Source organism: Acromyrmex echinatior, chromosome 14, assembly GCF_024713525.1.
Source record: "Acromyrmex echinatior isolate Ae372 chromosome 14, ASM2471352v2, whole genome shotgun sequence".
Taxonomy (NCBI): domain Eukaryota; kingdom Metazoa; phylum Arthropoda; class Insecta; order Hymenoptera; family Formicidae; genus Acromyrmex; species Acromyrmex echinatior.
Genome location: NC_141865.1, coordinates 5,682,798 through 5,701,967, shown reverse-complemented (window position 1 = coordinate 5,701,967; position 19,170 = coordinate 5,682,798). Strand labels below are relative to the sequence as shown.

Genomic DNA, 19,170 nt, shown 5'->3' with positions numbered 1-19,170 from the left:
TGGCAGCAGTCGTACATTTGGTGCGGCGTTCCCCGCATTCTACCGGTGCTCGCGCTTCGGTTTGGTTCGCCTCTCCTTGTCTCACTTTTGTCATACCTGCCTTCGTCGTCTCCACTTTTTTGACTTATCGTGAAGCAACGCGCTTCTCTCAGGCAACGTGGGTGAACACGCGCCGATATTGTCGCGTGTGCCGCCGCGTGGATGAAAATGCCGCGCAAGAGAGCATCCACGCTACACGAGACATCCGCTGAACGCAGAAACGTTGCTAAAGTGAGTCCCCATCGGCTGTCCTTCGATTTATGCAATCCTTGTGACTCACTGCTTTCGAAGGCAGTTATGATAGGCCACGTGCTTTTTAGCACGTTTTCAGAAATCAGCGTGTTTAACCTCAAATCAGCCAGTGTCCATCATTCACACCAATGTTATCTATATTATACTTCTTCAAACGGTAGTTATCGAACCTATGTTAACCTAATTCTATAGAATTGCGCGATTTGTGCAAAGTCATATCGTTCGAGTAACCTTCAATTATGATATGACTAATTGCAAGAACATCGTGTAGCACGGATGAAAATAATACGTAACATTCATGACAGATGTTTCAAGACTTATTTTATTTTAAATATTGAGATTTTAATGTATTGTCCAAAATGACTGAGAAATTTTCTTTTCAGCAATGCACAGAAATAAATTTCTATTTAGTTAAAAAATATTTATATTTCTACTGTATGTAAAAACTTATGAGTATAATCAATCTGTTTACTTTGGACAGGAACGAGTTGAAGGTGATTTAATGGTGTGTGACTTTAATGTATAAAAAAAATTGAAATTTCTTCAAAAATTGATCATCATAAATAACATGATTTAGAAGAGTTCTTTTAGCATCATACATTAAAATATTCATCAGCGAAGAAACCAACTGCAGTTCTTTTTAATCATCATTAGGGATTGGCTACCAAAAATCATTATAAGTCATCTACCAAATGAATGGTAATCACATTAAGCATATCAATCTGTGAAGAAAATTTTCTAGAAATTTAGGAACTTAGAACAATATAATATAGTAGTATACTTTTCTTGTTAAGAATTGCAGTTCCATTATTATTAAACATACGAAACAGACCATCACATACACATCATCATAATTTATACTAAACAAATAGTAACAGTAATAATGAACTTGTCAATGCTCAGCTTTAAGAAGTTACATATGTATGTTACTAGACATCAGAAACCATCTATGTCTCTTAACCGAAGTTAATTAAAATTGAATTCAGACTCTTAAGGTTTCTTACAGTAATTAGTACGTTTCTTTAATTATGTTGCACAACCAGAAAATTGTAAAGATGTGAGAAATCGTTTTGTCTTGATATATATTTGTGGCACATAATTACAACTATCGTAATATATTAAATTAAATTCACTATATTATTTTACTTTTCTTGCTATTCAAACAATTCTAGTTTTTAAAATAAACATATATTTTTAACATATATATATTAAACATATATTCTAAACATATATTAAATAATATATTTATTGTTTTTAATTTTCTTTGGCACTGTATTATCATTTTTCCTATTCGATACTTTGCTTTGTACACAACAAACGTAATACAAAGTATTATATTTATTATCTAAACGTAATAATTTGTATTATGTTTAGCTGATAAACTAAAGTAAACTACATTTTGATAATACATAAAATATGACACTTTATTTTTTACAAACGGAAGCAAAATTCTATACACATTTATGAATGTTATGTACGTAACTGTTATGACGCACATCACTTTTATATTTGCTCGGAGTATTTGATTGATCGAATTGTATGATCTGTCTTATTTGTGAACCTAATAAGGTCAACTAAGAGATAATTAAACTCAATATTGCGAGCGAAAAAAAAAAATTTCTTCGTTATGATAATAATGATCGAATAAAATGTTACTTCACAATTGTGAGGTCTTCAACTCCATTTGGACTATAAATTTATACATATTTTATTAACTCATATATCATCGGAAAAATAATCCATACTTCAAGAGACCCTTGGAACTTGTAAGGTCAAATATAAACAGATATTACACGTTATCATTTCTCGTCATAATACAACACAAACTATCGATCGAGCAAAGAACGGTCTTTATATTTCACCGCAGAATATACTTAAAAATATTACAACCGAGAGCGTGAAATAATTCATGAGTATGCGTGTGCTTTGTATTGACAGTTGTGTGGAAAAAATGATGAAATATTTATGATGCGCAAAGGCTAGTAATATAAAAGAAAATGTTTTTCCTTGAACTGAAATATCATTGCTGATATATTCGCCAATACAGGAAAATGCACGAGTTGTTAAATCTATTGTTAATGATACACTTAATTAAATCTATTACTGATGATATAACGCATTCTTGAATTATATCCATTTAACGTATTATTCGATATTATTATATAACATGATCATTTCAAAGATTCATTCTTGTAAGGAAACAATAGTTATTTCTCAGTTAATTACATCTTACAGATTTGATTATAATGGGAATATGATAATTTATTAAGTCAATGATTACATCAGCGTTACTTCTTTATCATATTTGCTTTAAAAATAATCAAGTGGAGCTAATGTTTCCATAACAAAATAATTAATATCTTTTTATTATAAATCTAAATATCTTCTTCCTTATTTATTATTTTTAGTTAATTATAAAAAATAATTAAGTAAATATTTTTTATTTTTCTAGTCTATACATATATAACTCATTATTCATATTTTCTTTTTATGTAATGAATATATTGAATAAATCTGTTTTTTAATTACGAATTATTTAATCAATAAAAAACAGGTTTATTAAATACATTCATTACATAAGAAAAGATATGACTAATCAGTTATACGTAGACTGGAAAAATGGAAATAAAAAATATTTACATAATTAACTAAAATATAATAAATAATGAAGAAGAAGATATATTTAGATTTATATTAAATAATAAAAAGATATTAATTAATTTGTTTCTCTAAACTAGTGCACATGAAACACTATTTATATTTGTTTTACTTTAACTTATTGTATTGGTATACACCAATTCATCGATAAAGAACAGATGAATCATTCATTTAAAACTTCGACTATAGCATGTGACTGTCAGTAATAATCGACTATTAAAAAATGTCACATGTTTTAGCCCTAGTATAGTAATATAATATTCCATACATTGTTCTCGTATTATAAGAACGAAAACCGGCGCAATGGTGGGGTCAATGAAGATATTCGACGCCTTGGTTCGGTCGCCTTTCAGTGTCGACACTTCGTTCTGTCTGCAATCATGTCAATCGCGTATCGCGATTTCTTCCGTTCACCACACGCTTCGAGTCGCGCCTGTTGCATTTCGTAAAGTCGTAATTCCTCTACATATCTCGGAACTTTATCTTCGACGTAAGTGACATTTTGAACAGAGGCCAATGTGATATTTTTTTATATTTTTCATGAATTTATTCATTTGTAACTTATGATTTATTATACTTTGCTAGCTCTTATCAGTTGTGATGCATCGATATATCGAAGTCGTTTCTCACTCAACATGACTGTCGGAAAACGAGAAAATATGCTAATATGATGCAAATTTCTTCATTCGCTAGCAAATATTCTTACATTCCCTCTCACATCGAACTATATGAATTTATACTAACTTTTCAACATCACTTCATCGACATGATTCTTCGATATTGAAGCTAACGATGCGTATAATTACTTGGAAAAAAAACTGTTCGCGCATTGTCATACTAGCGTACTTCTTTTCACACGGAAAATAAAAAATGTAATAATAATTTATTTTCATGAATATTTAATATAATATCATTTTAATGATATAAGTTCTTTATCGTTAAAATATTAATATAACATAATATCCTTAATAATAACATTGTTTTATTCATTCTTCATTCAGAAGTTAAAGTGTATTATATCAATTTTTTTATTTTATACAATGTCTCATCACTTATATTCCGAGAGCGTTCCATTTCTTTCTGGAAAAATGAAGATAACGTTATGATGATTTTATATAACTTTCTTATAAGATAAAAAGTTCTATTAAACTGAATGTAGATAATTTTCATATAAAAATGCTTCATTCATCACGTAAAAATACTATGTAAACTTTAGCTATATATATTTTTTACTTTATGCACATTTATCATCATAACATAAAAGATTTATTTTTTATTCGCGTTATTTGTACTTTATGAACTCAGTATCTTCGCTCTTTCTCTCTTCAAATATCTGTCTCATTTTAGGTTTAAAAATTTTGAAGGATTTTTTTCAAGTAATGCGAACAGACCTAATGTTATTACTCAGTGAATTATTCGATACTTTGAAACACTGAATGCAAATAAAATAAAAAAAGCACCATAGCTGCAACTTAAATCTGAAATCTTAAATCTAGTCTAAAATTTTTCTGTTAATAAGATTATATATTTTATAGAGAATAAATATATATATGAAATAGGTTTTATCTGTATACAATGCTCAAATTATTTTTTTGACTATGATGAATTCTTGCATAATTATCTGCTAAAATTTTTGTTGATAAATTTATGCTTTTTTATACATTTCATTCCTTTTTTGTAATTTTTTTTTAAATAAATTTGTTATTAAAAAAATTAATTTGTAATTGGATTTATACGGAAATCCATTTTCTCCGGTAGATAATTGTTCCATCATTAAAGAGAAACACGTCACTGTTCTTTATATCGATATCATCTCAGAAAGTTTTCTACTTATCCTCAAAAAATACATAAAAATTGATAAGGCTGTCTTAGAATTTGTGGCCAATATATAATCAGTTCTTATGTTAAGACCATCTTAAGCAAAGTCTTAAGATGCTAATACGGCTCTCTGATTGATGACATTTTAAAATTATATTTGGACAGTTTCAAATATAAAAATCGACTATGAATAGCCTATATCTCACAATCAACTCAATATATAGCGTACAAAATTTCATGTCATTATTATGATATATGTTAAAACTAAAGTCCATAAGCACATTGTTAACGTTCAAAAAGAAAAGTGGTTCTCCTGTTGTATTCAGCCGCAGTTTTACAACTAATCACGGTTTCAAGTATAATGACTTGCAGATTTCAAACAACGAATCAAGTTATAATAAAAGATTAATTTCTGAAATGGTGCATATAAGGAAACAAAAATGAGTTTAGCAAAATCACAAGGAATTACTGTTTAAGTCATCCCTCCCTATCCCTCCTTAACTTTTTGTTTCCTACCTAATTTTTCCCAACATCCTATACATTCTCCCTCTACATATTAATCCCCCCTTTTTTCATTTATTTGCTTTGCTTTTGTCACCTTGCTTTTGTATGTTTTTCAATTTCATTTCCATTATTAGTCTCATCGGTCAAACTTCGTTTTTCTGTGTCGACTTTAGTATTTTTTATAGGTATGTTTTTCAATACATCTTCTTTCTGTATTCCTGATAAGTTTGTACACACAATCAAAAACACTAAGTATTACCGGTCTACTTAAGTTTTGTTAAAATTTTGAATTAAATTTTTAACTCAATATTATATTAGGTGTTGGAATTAATTCGTAGCGTTTTACAAGTGATGGGAAGTACTTTCATTAATGTATTTTTTAATGCTCATGTGAAATAAATAACATTCTTTCATTTAAAAACGCTACGAATTAATTCCAACACCTAATATAATTTTATATTTTTTGTAATAAAATTATTTACAAATTTTAATATATTTTCCAGCATTAATAAGATCTTTATCAAATGTCTGCATCAAATTAGTAAATTGCTAAGCAATTTAATTTGTGGAGTATTACTATTGTATTAGGTGTTGGAATTAATTCGTAGCGTTTTTTAATGAAAGAATGTTATTTATTTCACATGAGCATTAAAAAATACATTAATGAAAGTACTTCCCATCACTTGTAAAACGCTACGAATTAATTCCAATACCTAATAGTTCAATTGATTTGCATTTCAAAACCGAAAAATCAATTTGGCGCACAATTTAAATGATTACATAAGTAGTATATAAATTTATATAGAATTATTTAAGCACTTAAGACTCAACTTGACTGTTAAAGGTTTTTTTTTCCTGTTATGCGTTCACATGTACGGTCCTAGATACTCTTTGTTTAGTATTGTTTATATAGTTTTATAATTTATATAATTTATATTTTTTAGAGATTTTATTTATTTATTTATTTTTCAGAAATAAGTATTTAACATATCCGAGTGCTAATTTAACATAATGTGATTATGTTATTTGTTAATGTAGATTTTATATTACATTATGATATTTAACATTTCTTAATATCAAAAGAATACAATTTAAGAACAAATAAACAAATAACAGGAAAATAATATATTTCAAAATGTAAAGTCAAGGTTAAATAAATAAATACACGTGTTAATTTAATATATCAAAGTGTTAATTTTACTGAAAAATATAGTTCTACAATTTACTTACAAATTATCAGTTTTACATTTTTGTGTTAATTCTTTTACATAAGATTTGTATTACTTTAATGAAATATTCACCTTATGTAAAAATAAAATAGAAATATGAATGGGCTGTACGAAATACGTGTTAAACTTAACACAAATTTTCTAAGTGCAATTTATTTTTTTTTTTTTCAAGAAAAAATAATTGTATTCTTTTTTTACTTAAGCTGTCCTTCAATTCTATATATATATGTATAAATGACTGTTTCAACAATTTTTGTTTTTGCGGAAGTATATAATTTTACATACAATTTTAATTATTCTTGTGCTTTATCTAAATAGCGGAAAAGAATAATTAAACATGTTATTTAAAGATTATTAGAAATATAGAATTGGTATAGAAATTTATTAAATACAATTCATTGTGCGCAAAATATTTTAAACGATGTTTTGATATCTAATTTAAACTTATTGAAAATATATTAGGTGTTGGAATTAATTCGTAGCGTTTTTTAATGAAAGAATGTTATTTATTTCACATGAGCATTAAAAAATACATTAATGAAAGTACTTCCCATCACTTGTAAAACGCTACGAATTAATTCCAACACCTAATAATAGCATTTTTCTAGCTGTTTTGATAAGTATGGAATTTGTTTTGTAAAAAGAAAAAAATGTGATAATTTTATCATATGACATTGTATATATTTATAACGAATTCGGTTGCATGCATTAGTTTGCACATTAGTGTGCACTGTAAAAAATGAAGTGTTAATTTTAACTTAAAGAATAAAGTATAATGAACTTTGTGAGGTATGTAAAAATGTTAAATTACAAAAATTTTAACATTTTTGCATGCTTCAGAAAGTGCAATATACGTCTTTAATTTTAAATTAACATTTTATTTTTTTTTAGTGTGCATATTAATCTGGATAAAAATAAAATGCAAATATTTTGAATTATAAAATATAGATTTTACTTATAATAGCACAATAAAATGTATTGAGAATTTCACAGTTTAATTCGTTTTTAAATTTGTATTAAACACATATCTTTACTTGTGTACGATGGCTTTAATATATAACGGCTTTAAGTGCACTCTGAGTACTTACTGAGTACGTCGAATCGAATTCGCTATTAGTTGGAATTGCGTTATATTGTAATTTAAATAATCGCAGTAAAACCTATTCTACAATTGCGTAAGTGTAATTGTTAATGGTTGTAGTTGTAAGAATTGATCAATCACAGTCAAATATTCTTCTCATATTCAATTGTAATTGATGAATTTTTACAACTACGATCACTTACAATTGCGCAATTGTAGAATAAATTTAACTCACGTTAAACTAAATAAATGATACAAAACTATTTATGCATATTCCATAAAATACAAAAGCTTCATGTATGTAACAAAAATTGGCACGAAAAAAATAATGGAAATTATACTATTGCTTATAGTTTATTAATATCGTAACAAAACCACGATTTGCGCTTTTAATAATTAAAAGAGAAAAACTATCGTGTAGAAAGCTCTGTAAAGTCAAAAGAGAGTAATTATTTTTTATAATTAATTTTTTCGAATTCTTAATGGAACAGCACATTTATAAATAAATTTTTGTAGAGGTGTTTTGTCCGATAAAAGAATGTTGATATGAGTTTCGTGTTGGAATTTCATTCTGTTCGCATAAATTATGACCTTGATGCAATAGTTCAAATACCATGAAAACTCATAAACCGACATGTCCCAAAATTTAAAAAACTCATTTTTATAAAGTGATAATTATTAAATTAGATCAATTCTCTCTATTTTGCAGAGTCCAAGGTGATCTTTATGTACAACAGATTCGTTTTTTCTCTGTTCAAATATCAAAAGCTCCACGCAAGGAATGGAAGAATCTCAAAGGTGAAAAACCAGATTTTAAATATATTCTTGTTTTTATTCGTAATTGTTTTTTATTTGTAATTGTTGTACGTATCCGTTTTAAATAGTTTTTTATTTTTATTAACATTTTAAATAGATAAGTACTCGATACTACTTTGTATTTTTAAGAAACTTGTTACGATTATTTTATCAAATTTTAGTTTTTTACTTCACTCACAGATATTAAATTATTCTCTAACCCGAGAACGGTCAAGTAATGTACACACAGATTTAGCCTTTAAATATGATTATTAACTTTAAATATGATTAGTACTCTCTCTCGCTCTCTCATATTCATGAGCAAGCGATAAATAATATTTAAGTATGCATAAGAAATTTGCATCAAAAGTTTCTCGTGTATTTTTTATGTAAATTCTTATAGAATTTGCATTTAAGTAAATGATTAAGTAACGCATGTAATAAAAAAATTGTCGTTTTATAATTAAAACATTTTAATATTTTGACATTAATTTCTGCAACCGTACGTACAATATCGATTCGTAATTCAATAAAAAATTTTAAAACTTTCAAATTCTTCGCAAATACTTGAATATTGTGTTGTGCCATTTGTTTATAAATTAGTGAGGGGAAAATACCAAACTTATTTAAAATTAGGTGAAATCCGAATGCTACTTAATCCTTCCTTTATAAGCTAAAAAAAATTGAAAATTTTATTTGAAAAATACGACTTTTACTTCAAAAAATATTGCATATCATAGTAGTAATTTTATTTTACAGATATGAGGATATGATCCGAGGATCCGATATGTACACGGAACAGTCACCGTGCAGTTTACGAAAATTGGGAGGTAATATTCTTTGTAATATACCAACATGACAAAACAATTTTTTGTTTGGAAAAAAAGGAAGAAAAAAATGACAATTTGTATTATCACTACAAGTTTCTACTGCAAGTCGATATGGTTTATATGATTCTTAATAACCAGATTGCATTGATTTTATTGCAGATATGATTCCAGCACGTGTCGTGCTGTACATGCTTTCGTTTTCCGGATTCCTCGTATCTTTCATGATGAGAACGGACATTAATATCGCTATGGTGGCTATGGCGAAGTTGCCGTCAACATCAGACAATGAAACCGCCGTGGTAACATCTCAGTGCTACACAATATCAAATACATCATATTTAGAGAACACTACTGTAATCAGACCAGAGGTACGATTACATAATGCACAGCGCATTATTTCTTTCTTTATCTATGTATCATTCATTTTGTCAGATCCTCAAAATAACAATTTTTTTATTTCCCTGACAAAAAAGGAACTTTTCAATCTACGCAGAGAAAAATTTTTTTTATACAAATCTTTTTTATTAAATTGCTTAATTCCTTCAAATCCTATATATGTTATAATGGATATCAAATTTGAAAATGTTTTAAAATTATTTAATTCTGTCGACCTCATCTTTGAGCAGCTGTCCATAAGAATATATATGTTTAAAAAATAGTTAAAATTTTGAAAAAATTAATTGTTTAGTATAAATTACTTAATAAACTTCCCTTGAATTGAATTTTAAAAACGTTTTTTTAATATAATTCCATTAAAATCAGGTCTGAAGAGGTTTGAATGCACTTATATTAGTAAATATTCAGTCGCAGACAGGTTTATTTTAATTGGAATACTTTATTGTATAGTGGACTGGCAAAATTAAATCGGGATAATCTCTTTGAATACAATGAATGCGATATTGATACTTTGTGTGTCGTAATATATAATGTAAATATAATACAAATGTATTTCACGTATTGACGTCAAACCAAGAAAAATTTCTTTAAAGAATATTCAGCATACACGTTTTAATAAAAAAACGAAGCAAAGTTATTCGATAGCAAAAAAAATTCAATAGCAAATTAAGTAAGTGATTCTAAAAGCAAATTATGTTATTATATACCATAACAAAAAAATATCACATTCACTCACAATAATCATAAATAAATTATAATGTCATTGTGTATTAAAAACTCATAGTGTGTGATATCACATTATCTTAATCTGTACGTCATAACAATATCACAGTGAGGTGACAATCTTTATCACAGTTTCATACTAATGTCATAACGATATCAATCTGTGACAAAGCGGACAATTGCGCATCACCTTGATTTTATTGTGTCATATTACCATAACTTTTTTTGCTATGGAAATAATTTCATCACCTGTTTTATAAGATAATTCAAGCTAGTAAAATTAATGAGTTACTAAAAATTTTTATTATTAATAAAGAGGAAAAACAATCATCAAAATAAGAAAAATTTTATTAAATTAAAAATTATACCGCTTATTTATTTTTTCTTAAAAACTATAAATCTTTCCCTATTCTATTTTTTTAGAATTATAATTTTTAGGAAAACAACGAACAATTTGTGACAAAGAAAACTTGAAACTAATACTTATTAAACACTTCCTTGGACTCTCAATAAATTTTAATAAATTTAACCTTCCCTCCCCATTTTTCAATCCGATGAAAGCTAATCTTCTTAATTCAAACTTGTCGCAATTTGCGCATATACTGCACTATAATATCATATCTTCATTCTTACAAACAGGACGCTGGCGAGTTCGAGTGGAGTCCAACTATTCAATCAACCATTCTTAGTTCCTTTTATTGGTGTTATATACTTTCGCAAATGCTCGGCGGTGTTCTCACTCAGTATTTCGGAACTAAAATCATATTCGGCGGATCTCAAGCCATCACTGCCGTCTGCAGTCTGCTTATGCCGACTGCCGCAGAGATCCATTATGGGGCTATAATAGCGTTACGTAGTATACAGGGCTTTGCCAGTGTAAGTCACTAATCATCGAATAAAAAACCCCGCACTATAATTAAACGGAAAATTAGGTCCCAGTGAAATGAATTAGTTTTTACATATGATGAACTTATAATATGTGTGATCAAAAGATCAAAATTGAATAACAGAGTTTTTATGGTGTAGTAAAAGAGTAAAACTGGTGCTCGCGGAGCATCATAATTACCTTTGATACACCATAATTCAAGAATTATCCATGCTTTGAGTCATGCGTATGTAATATTTTTGTTCGCCATATTATAAGCTACAATATATGTGAAACGTTGCACCTAATTTGCCATATATTATTTATATATATAATTTTAATCCTTTATATGATGAACTTTATATCTAGACAAGATAAATATTTAAAGAATATCATAAAGACTAAAAGACATTTCAAATCTTTTGGACAGAACAATCTTTTAAATATTATTGAAATTTATCTATTGATTAGGATAGCAAAAAAAGATTTTTGTGACTTATGTTGATTTTTTTTTGTTGAAAATAGGGACTCACGTGGCCCGCGATGTACGCCGTAATCGGACACTGGATTCCACCCGTGGAACGCTCACGCTTCATGTCTTCCTTTCAAGGTACGTTACAAATTACCGGCTAACAGAGATTTTCGTGTGTTACAGTGAAACTTCGATACGTTCGATCCAAAATTAGGCGAAAACTATGCGCGTAGCCTCATATTACAGTCGCAAGTATATAATGCCGTAAAACTCGCATATTTCTTTCGATTGTGTTCACGTGAATACTAATGCACGCTTCTTTCAGAATGGAATACGGAAGTTCGAATGAGAAACTACTATATTATTGTTTCAGTCAAAATTCCGGATCAAGAAAATAATCTCTTGCTAAAATGAAAATAATTCTCTATAAATGTTGCGCATCGATCTGCGCCAGAATTGATCACTTGTTAATGATCCCGAAATAGTTCATCTCCACGAGGTTGCATTCGCCGGACCGAGGGGTATACTCAACAGCGACCGCTCAACAGCATGAGAAAGGCCGAGTATACTTCCAGCTGGTAGAATCAGCCGGACTCGTCGAACATGTATATGGTCTCTATATACTTGTCTTTCTTATATGTACAAATTTTATCTTTTGACTACATTCATTTATCTGCAGTACGTGCGCGCGCGCGCAATTAATAAATCTAATCATCTTTCTCACTCAAACTTTTCCAGAGACGGACCACAAGTTTCATTTTGTACATTTGTTTTATTTACACTGTGGCGCGTTAATTTTTTTCTACTCTCTAAACTATTACACCTAAGCTATCTTTTATTAGACTTTATTTCTATCAGCACAAAATATCGAATATTATTTCATATATCTTTCAATGCGTTTTGCACGGTCTATAATTCGCGTCTGATTTAAGTATAATGATTAAGAATAAATTAGTTTGATTTTATATGCTGTGTATTTTTTAATATATATTTTATTTATTGTATTCTAATTCTGTAAATGTTTCTTTTTCGTATTATATATGGCATATAAAATTATAAAAAATATCTCAAATTCTGACATGAATTATAAATCGTTTAAAGTGATCATTAAACAAATGTCATTTGACCATTTTGAGTATAATATTTTATGATATTAAAAAAAAATTAATTATGAACGTACGTAAATTTTTACACGAATGCATTTATAATAACATAAGGCAGCAACAAAAGAAATGCTATTATGGAAATAAAGATCTGCATTTTCTTCTTGACTTATACGCGTATAACTTCATTTTTTCAATGATATGATATATTTTTTGTGATTCTCTGCGTAAGAAGAGTGACACTTATTTTGCAGGTAGAACGAGTTTAAACTTTTATTATTTGCAGACAAAGAAGTTTCATTGTCCCACTATTAACAGCTTCATCATGCCCTATCATCGTCCCTGCGTACTAAGTCTTTACTTGAATCGCTTTACAGAGTGAGATACGATACACCTCAACTGAAGAGTGATCATCACCACACATGAATCGTAACAAATCAAGATGAAGACCATTCGACAAGCATCATGTTTCAGCTTCCTTCCGGGATCGTAGGGTGAGCTATTCCTAACATCTAGATTGTCTATATTCAGGGTTCAGCATCGGCATTGGATTGACCTATCCGTTGTGCGCGTTCATCATCGCTCACTTCGGATGGAGGATTGTGTTCTACACGACTGGCACTATCAGTCTCGTCTGGTGTATCTTTTGGTATCTTTGCGCCTTCGACACACCTGCTTTGCATCCTCGAATATCTAAGCCGGAACTTCAATACATTCAGGAATGCGTTAGAAATCAAGTTATCGGAGCAGACGAGGTAAAGTGATTCATAGTAACTATGATTATTAACTCCTAAACATCCCTCACTTCGGGAACAAATGTACACTACACTAATAGTACAGCATACCCAATCCAATTCAATTGCTTATAACTTTCATAAAAATGAATATATTATAAAATGATTATATTATAAAAAAATTCTTTTTAATCGAAACGCTAGACATTAAGAAACATAACGGTTCCAGGCAAATGTATTTTTATTAATAAAAAAAAGTTATAAGCAATAGAAAAATATTGGAAAAGAAGTTTAGTATACCATAGTGAAAACGCATTTAAAAAATATCTTCTCTTAGAACGCATGTAATTACATATATTTTTTTCTCTTAAAGGATCTGCCCGTTCCTTGGAAATCTATACTCACGTCTTGGTCAGCGTGGGCTATCGGTATTACAACCTTCGGAAGAATATGGATACATTATGTCTTTATCATTCCCGGCCCGATGTATATGAAAACGGTATTAGGATTCAGTATACAAACGGTATGTCATTTGAAAATATTCTTTTTTAAATTTTTTCAATATATAATGGCTAACGCACATAATAATAAACGTTATTAACTCGTTTAGAATGGTATTCTGTCAGGTGCACCATTTATCTGTAGCTACTTAAGCTCCGTTGTATTCTGCTACATTGCGGATCTCCTAGTCACGCGGCAAATCATGACTTTAATCACTGTGCGCAAGATATTTACTGCACTATGTGAGTTCATTTGTGACTTTCCTTAAATTGATCAATACTTGGAAGATAAATTGAAGCAATTGATTTTTTTTTTGCTTATAGCTCAAGTGGTTCCCGGAATTCTTGTGGTCTTAATTGGATACTTGGGCTGCGATGTTATCCTGGTTTTGATCGTGTGGTTTATAGCTGTTACTCTCATAACAGCCGGTTACGCGGGCGCAATGGCCAACATCGTCGACATCGCACCCAATTTTGCTGGTCAGTGCGCGTATTTTTAGTACGAATATATTTATTTGTAAGAAATATGAATTTATAAATCAATATTTATTATTTTCAGGACCAGTGTTAGCGTTCGCGCAGACAATTCACATGACCGCCAGTTTCCTATCTCCTATAGCAGCTGGTCTGCTCACACAAGAAAGCGTAAGCGTTTATATTTTCTTCTTTTATTTTTCTCTATCTCTATCTCTTTCTAAAAAATTAAAATAACGTTACGTTTTCTGCAGCAATCTCTCGATTCGTGGAGAAGAGTATTTGCCGTTACTGCGGGTGTATCTTGCAGTACATATATTGCCTATCAAATATTTGGTACAGCGGATATACAGGCGTGGAACTATCCTGATCAAAAATATCCTCAATCTATTCAAGAAGAATGCCTATTAAATGATTCGTCAAAGAAAAAGAGCAAGATTGTTCCGAGCCGAAAGAATCCGTCAGAATAAGCGCGATGTATCTTTATTTCGGTTTCTTACTTTCCTGCTGTTGCCATTCCTTATATTGAAACTTAAGTCTTTTAACACGCAAAATACAGTCGAATATATGTACGAAAAATACCTATTTTCAATACCGTTCTATCATTGTAAATAGATCTGATTGTTGATATGAAAGAAATTATATAGTTGTCAGGGTATTATGTATAATGAAGAAAAATATTTTTATGAAATGATTACCTCAGGTACATGACAAAATGTTTCAAATCAGATTTAACACAGATTATGCAGTTATACTGATAATAGTATATTCATATAAGATAAAATGATACAATTTCGAACATCGTACAATTCTAAACGAAATAAGATTTAAATCCAATTTTCAAAGTTTGATTTTTTTCTTATTTGATAAAAATCTTTAGTACCGTTCAGTACCCTCCACACAAAGAGAGGATTAGCATATTTGAATCTTAAAAATCAGATTTTATTTTGTTTAAAATTGAATAATGTTGGAAATTGTACCATGTTATAGATTGTGCACAAATGTTCAAAGAAATAATTGATAATAAGTAGAGCACATTTGTAAGATATCACATGTGTTGCGCAATCCTAATCGGGTAATAAGATGTGGAGTGTTTTCTTAACAACGCTAATCTCCAGATATTTAGATGTGGACCACACGCAATTGATTTTGCGTATTATCATCGCTCAAGCTTAAAGCAATCTTTTTATTTTATTATTGACGATCTTAAGAAAGCACATATTTTATTCACCCGAATAGAATTCAATGTGAAATCTCACAAATTTCTTTTAGTGACAAATAACATATAATATTCCTCAGTGACTTAAGAATGATTCATGAGAATGGATCTCACAAGAGTGCTAAACAGTTACTTAGTTTTCTTTAGTTGTGTGCGTACGTTCCAGAGCAATGATAATTTTATATATACACTACTGTCGAAAAGTTTCCGAACATGGAACTTAAAATTGCATAATATTCAGGTCATCGTAACTTGGTAAAAAATCATCGCAGGCAAAAAAATAAAAAGCATTTTAAAGTTTGAAACTTATACTTCAGCATACTTTTGATTACTTTTCAAAAAAAATTTTATCTTTACAATTCTGTATCTTAATAAATATCACGTTGTTGTATTTCTTAAAATTACGTACGTTTAACAATGCGTAGTTTGATGAAGTTTCTTTTTTTCAAAAAGTTCAATATTTTCGAAAAACAGTATAAAGATTATTTCCAAAATGCTTTTTTAAAATTTTTCTTATGATTTTTCTTGACTGAATTACGCGTTACTAAAGTTAAACCTACATAGCTTACAACCAACATTAAAATTTGGTGAAATACTATCGTAAAAAATTAAAGAAGTATTTTGAAGCTCGAAATTTGTACTTTAATAAGCTTCTGATCGTTTTTAAATTTAATTCTACAGAATTGAAAAGATAAAATTTTTTTAGTGATTATTTTTTATCAAATTTCATCATTGGTTTAGCAATATAGCTTCAATATTGCGTAATTAATCAAGAAAAATCATAAGAAAATTTTTAAAAAAGCATTTTGGAGATAAATCTTTGTACTGTTTTTCGAAAATATTGAACTTTTTGAAAAAAAAAACTATCAAATTGCGCACTGTTAAATGTACGTTTTAAAAAATACAACAACGTGATATTTATTACACAGAACTGTAAAGAAAAAATTTTTTTGAAAAGCAGTCAAAAGCGTGTTAAAATATAAGTTTCAAAATGTTTAGCTTTAAAATGTTTTTTTATTTTTTTTGGCTGTGATGATTCTTTACTGAGTTACGATGACCTAAATATTATGCAATTGTAAGTTTCATGTCCGGAAACTTTTTGACGGTAGTGTAAAACTCTTTAATAGTTTAAACATATATACAAACACACACACACACACACATACACACACACACACACACACACACACACATATATATATATATATATATATATATATATATGCGCTTGTATATAGTTAAAATATGCGAGAATAATAAGTACTTATCAAGTTTAAAAAGAGATACTTAAAATATACACTTACTAAGCTTTTATTATAATATAATTCTAGAATAGAATACAGTTTTAATGATCATCCATTAGAGAGAATTAAATAAAATCATGAATTAAGATTATTTTTATTGGCACTTATACTTTTTACTATCAGTGCCTTGTGGTACGTATAGATTTTAAAGTTTAATAAAATTCCAATAGAATTTTCTTGCTGCATTCGAAAATACTATCAGAGTATCATCTTATCCTTGTTGTTCATCGAAAATTTTAAATAAGAATAAAATTATATTCGAAAACACTCATATAGTGTTTTTGAACGCATTCTTGATACATCTAATAATATATTAGATTTTACAAATTAGTGTAGATTTTTACGTAACACCTAACAAAATGTTCACTTTTGTAAAATTATTCTAACTTGCCATTATATCGTGAGGAATGCAAAAGAATATTTATTGCATAATGTCATGAAAATCATATGAAGCGAATAAATTTTTAAGAGCCTAATTTCATATAATATTAAGATAAATATTAATAAATATTAATAAATATCAACTCTATAAACGATTTAAAAAATTATATTGCCGATTATTTTTTATTTCTCTACAAATTTTTATATTTATAAATGTATTATATGCAACGATTTCGTTAGTCATCGTGTATATGCACATATTCTAGAAAATAGTGAGAATGCTACAAATTTAATATTTAAATAGCTTTCATCAAAATCAATTTGATTTTCTAATTTTATCTTATTATTCGCAAATAAGATATTTTATATGTTGATAATTCAAATATATTAATACGTAAATATATAATTTTTGTGATTGTGTCTACGTAATATTTATACACGTATACGTTTACGATATCTTTATCGTGTATAATATACTTGTAGAAACTGAATATTACACATAAAAGAAAATGCTTTTGTTTTTATTGTCTGAAATATGTATCATAAATGATTAGTGAAATTAGAAATAATTTTAAAAAATATATGTTTTACTTTTAAATTACATATGTTTCGTTTAATATAAAGTTTATTAAATGTATCTACTATTTCAAAAATACTATAGTACATTAAATAAATAATCTTGATAAAAAATAATTAGAGGAGAGAGAAAAATTTATTCTATTTTCTTTAACATAATCAGTTCATTTCTTATTTCATATCCTATGTATAAACGCAATCTCTGACATAAAATATATTTTAAAAAATATTTATGAAAGCATTTTCAATTAATGTGTAACGAAATAATGCCAACAGTATAACACGTTAATTTTTCTTTTTTATTCATTTATCATCATAACTAACATATGAAATTCATGAAATTTTAGCATTTTCTTATAAAGTAAAGGACCAGGAGAAAGAAATATAATAGATTAGCAATAGTATACTGTGCACAATTTATAGGTATACTAATAGTACAATACTGTATTATGCGATAAAAAATGTTGAATTCCCCGTGAGAGTTTAACAAATATTAAACAATGCAAATATGCGATTTAATTCAAAATACATGAGCATATATAATTTTATTAATTGTTGCATTTTTATTGTGCTTTGAACCATCCCATTTCTGTTTTAAATTGCAAAATGATTATATTACGCGTTGTATATATTCAATTTTCTAAATTTAGATAAATATAATGTCCACTGAATACAATTGATGATACTCGATACTACATAGCTTAAATTTGATAACATAACATAAATATTGTTTTGTTAGAAACTGGTTTGCTATTATTAAACAGTGATAAATGAAAAGAATAAATTTCATTTCTGCTAAGCGTAAATGCAACAGATTTCTTATTCACGAAGTTAGTTACATAATTATTTTTGTCCTTAATGTAATAAATAATTTCCTTAATGTAAAATAATTTTTCTATGCGGTGACCAAATATATTTAGTCTCACATCATTTTAAATAATACAAAATCAAGTTATCAATAAATATGTGGATAAACATATTACAAAAAAGAGAAAAAGACGAAATGTAGCACATTATAGGAATGAATGCAATTAATCATTAGCTTGTTTCTTATCTATAGAATTAGTAGATAATGCTAATTTTATTAAATTATCTGGAATATTTGTATTTAAAAATTTTCAGTTATTCTATTTACTTTTGTATGCCATATATTTATTTAAAATGTTTATATACTCTCTTTCTTATGTGTGCATCAGTTTATAAATATTTAACTCTGG

General features: G+C 28.1%; 1 protein-coding gene and 1 long non-coding RNA gene across 10 annotated transcripts in view; one reads left to right on the top strand and one right to left on the bottom strand.

Annotated features, from left to right (window-relative positions):
* LOC105150454 (uncharacterized) overlaps positions 1-19,170 on the bottom strand; it is a 234,622-nt gene that overhangs the window by 212,842 nt on the left and 2,610 nt on the right. The gene's annotated exons all lie outside the window — the stretch shown is intronic.
* Positions 20-18,505, top strand: LOC105150453 (Major Facilitator Superfamily Transporter 17). 2 transcript variants are annotated; one of them, XM_011063567.2, is made up of 12 exons: positions 20-270; positions 8,291-8,379; positions 9,136-9,206; positions 9,366-9,574; positions 10,965-11,201; positions 11,716-11,800; positions 13,297-13,520; positions 13,873-14,022; positions 14,110-14,242; positions 14,324-14,479; positions 14,559-14,644; positions 14,728-18,505. In XM_011063567.2, exons 2-12 carry the CDS (start codon positions 8,363-8,365, stop codon positions 14,941-14,943), a joined length of 1,584 nt encoding a protein of 527 aa, XP_011061869.1. In that variant the 5' UTR covers positions 20-270; positions 8,291-8,362; the 3' UTR covers positions 14,944-18,505. The 2 variants fall into 2 exon arrangements, with proteins under 2 accessions (XP_011061869.1, XP_011061870.1); XM_011063568.2 differs by lacking the exon at positions 20-270 and adding an exon at positions 2,760-3,439.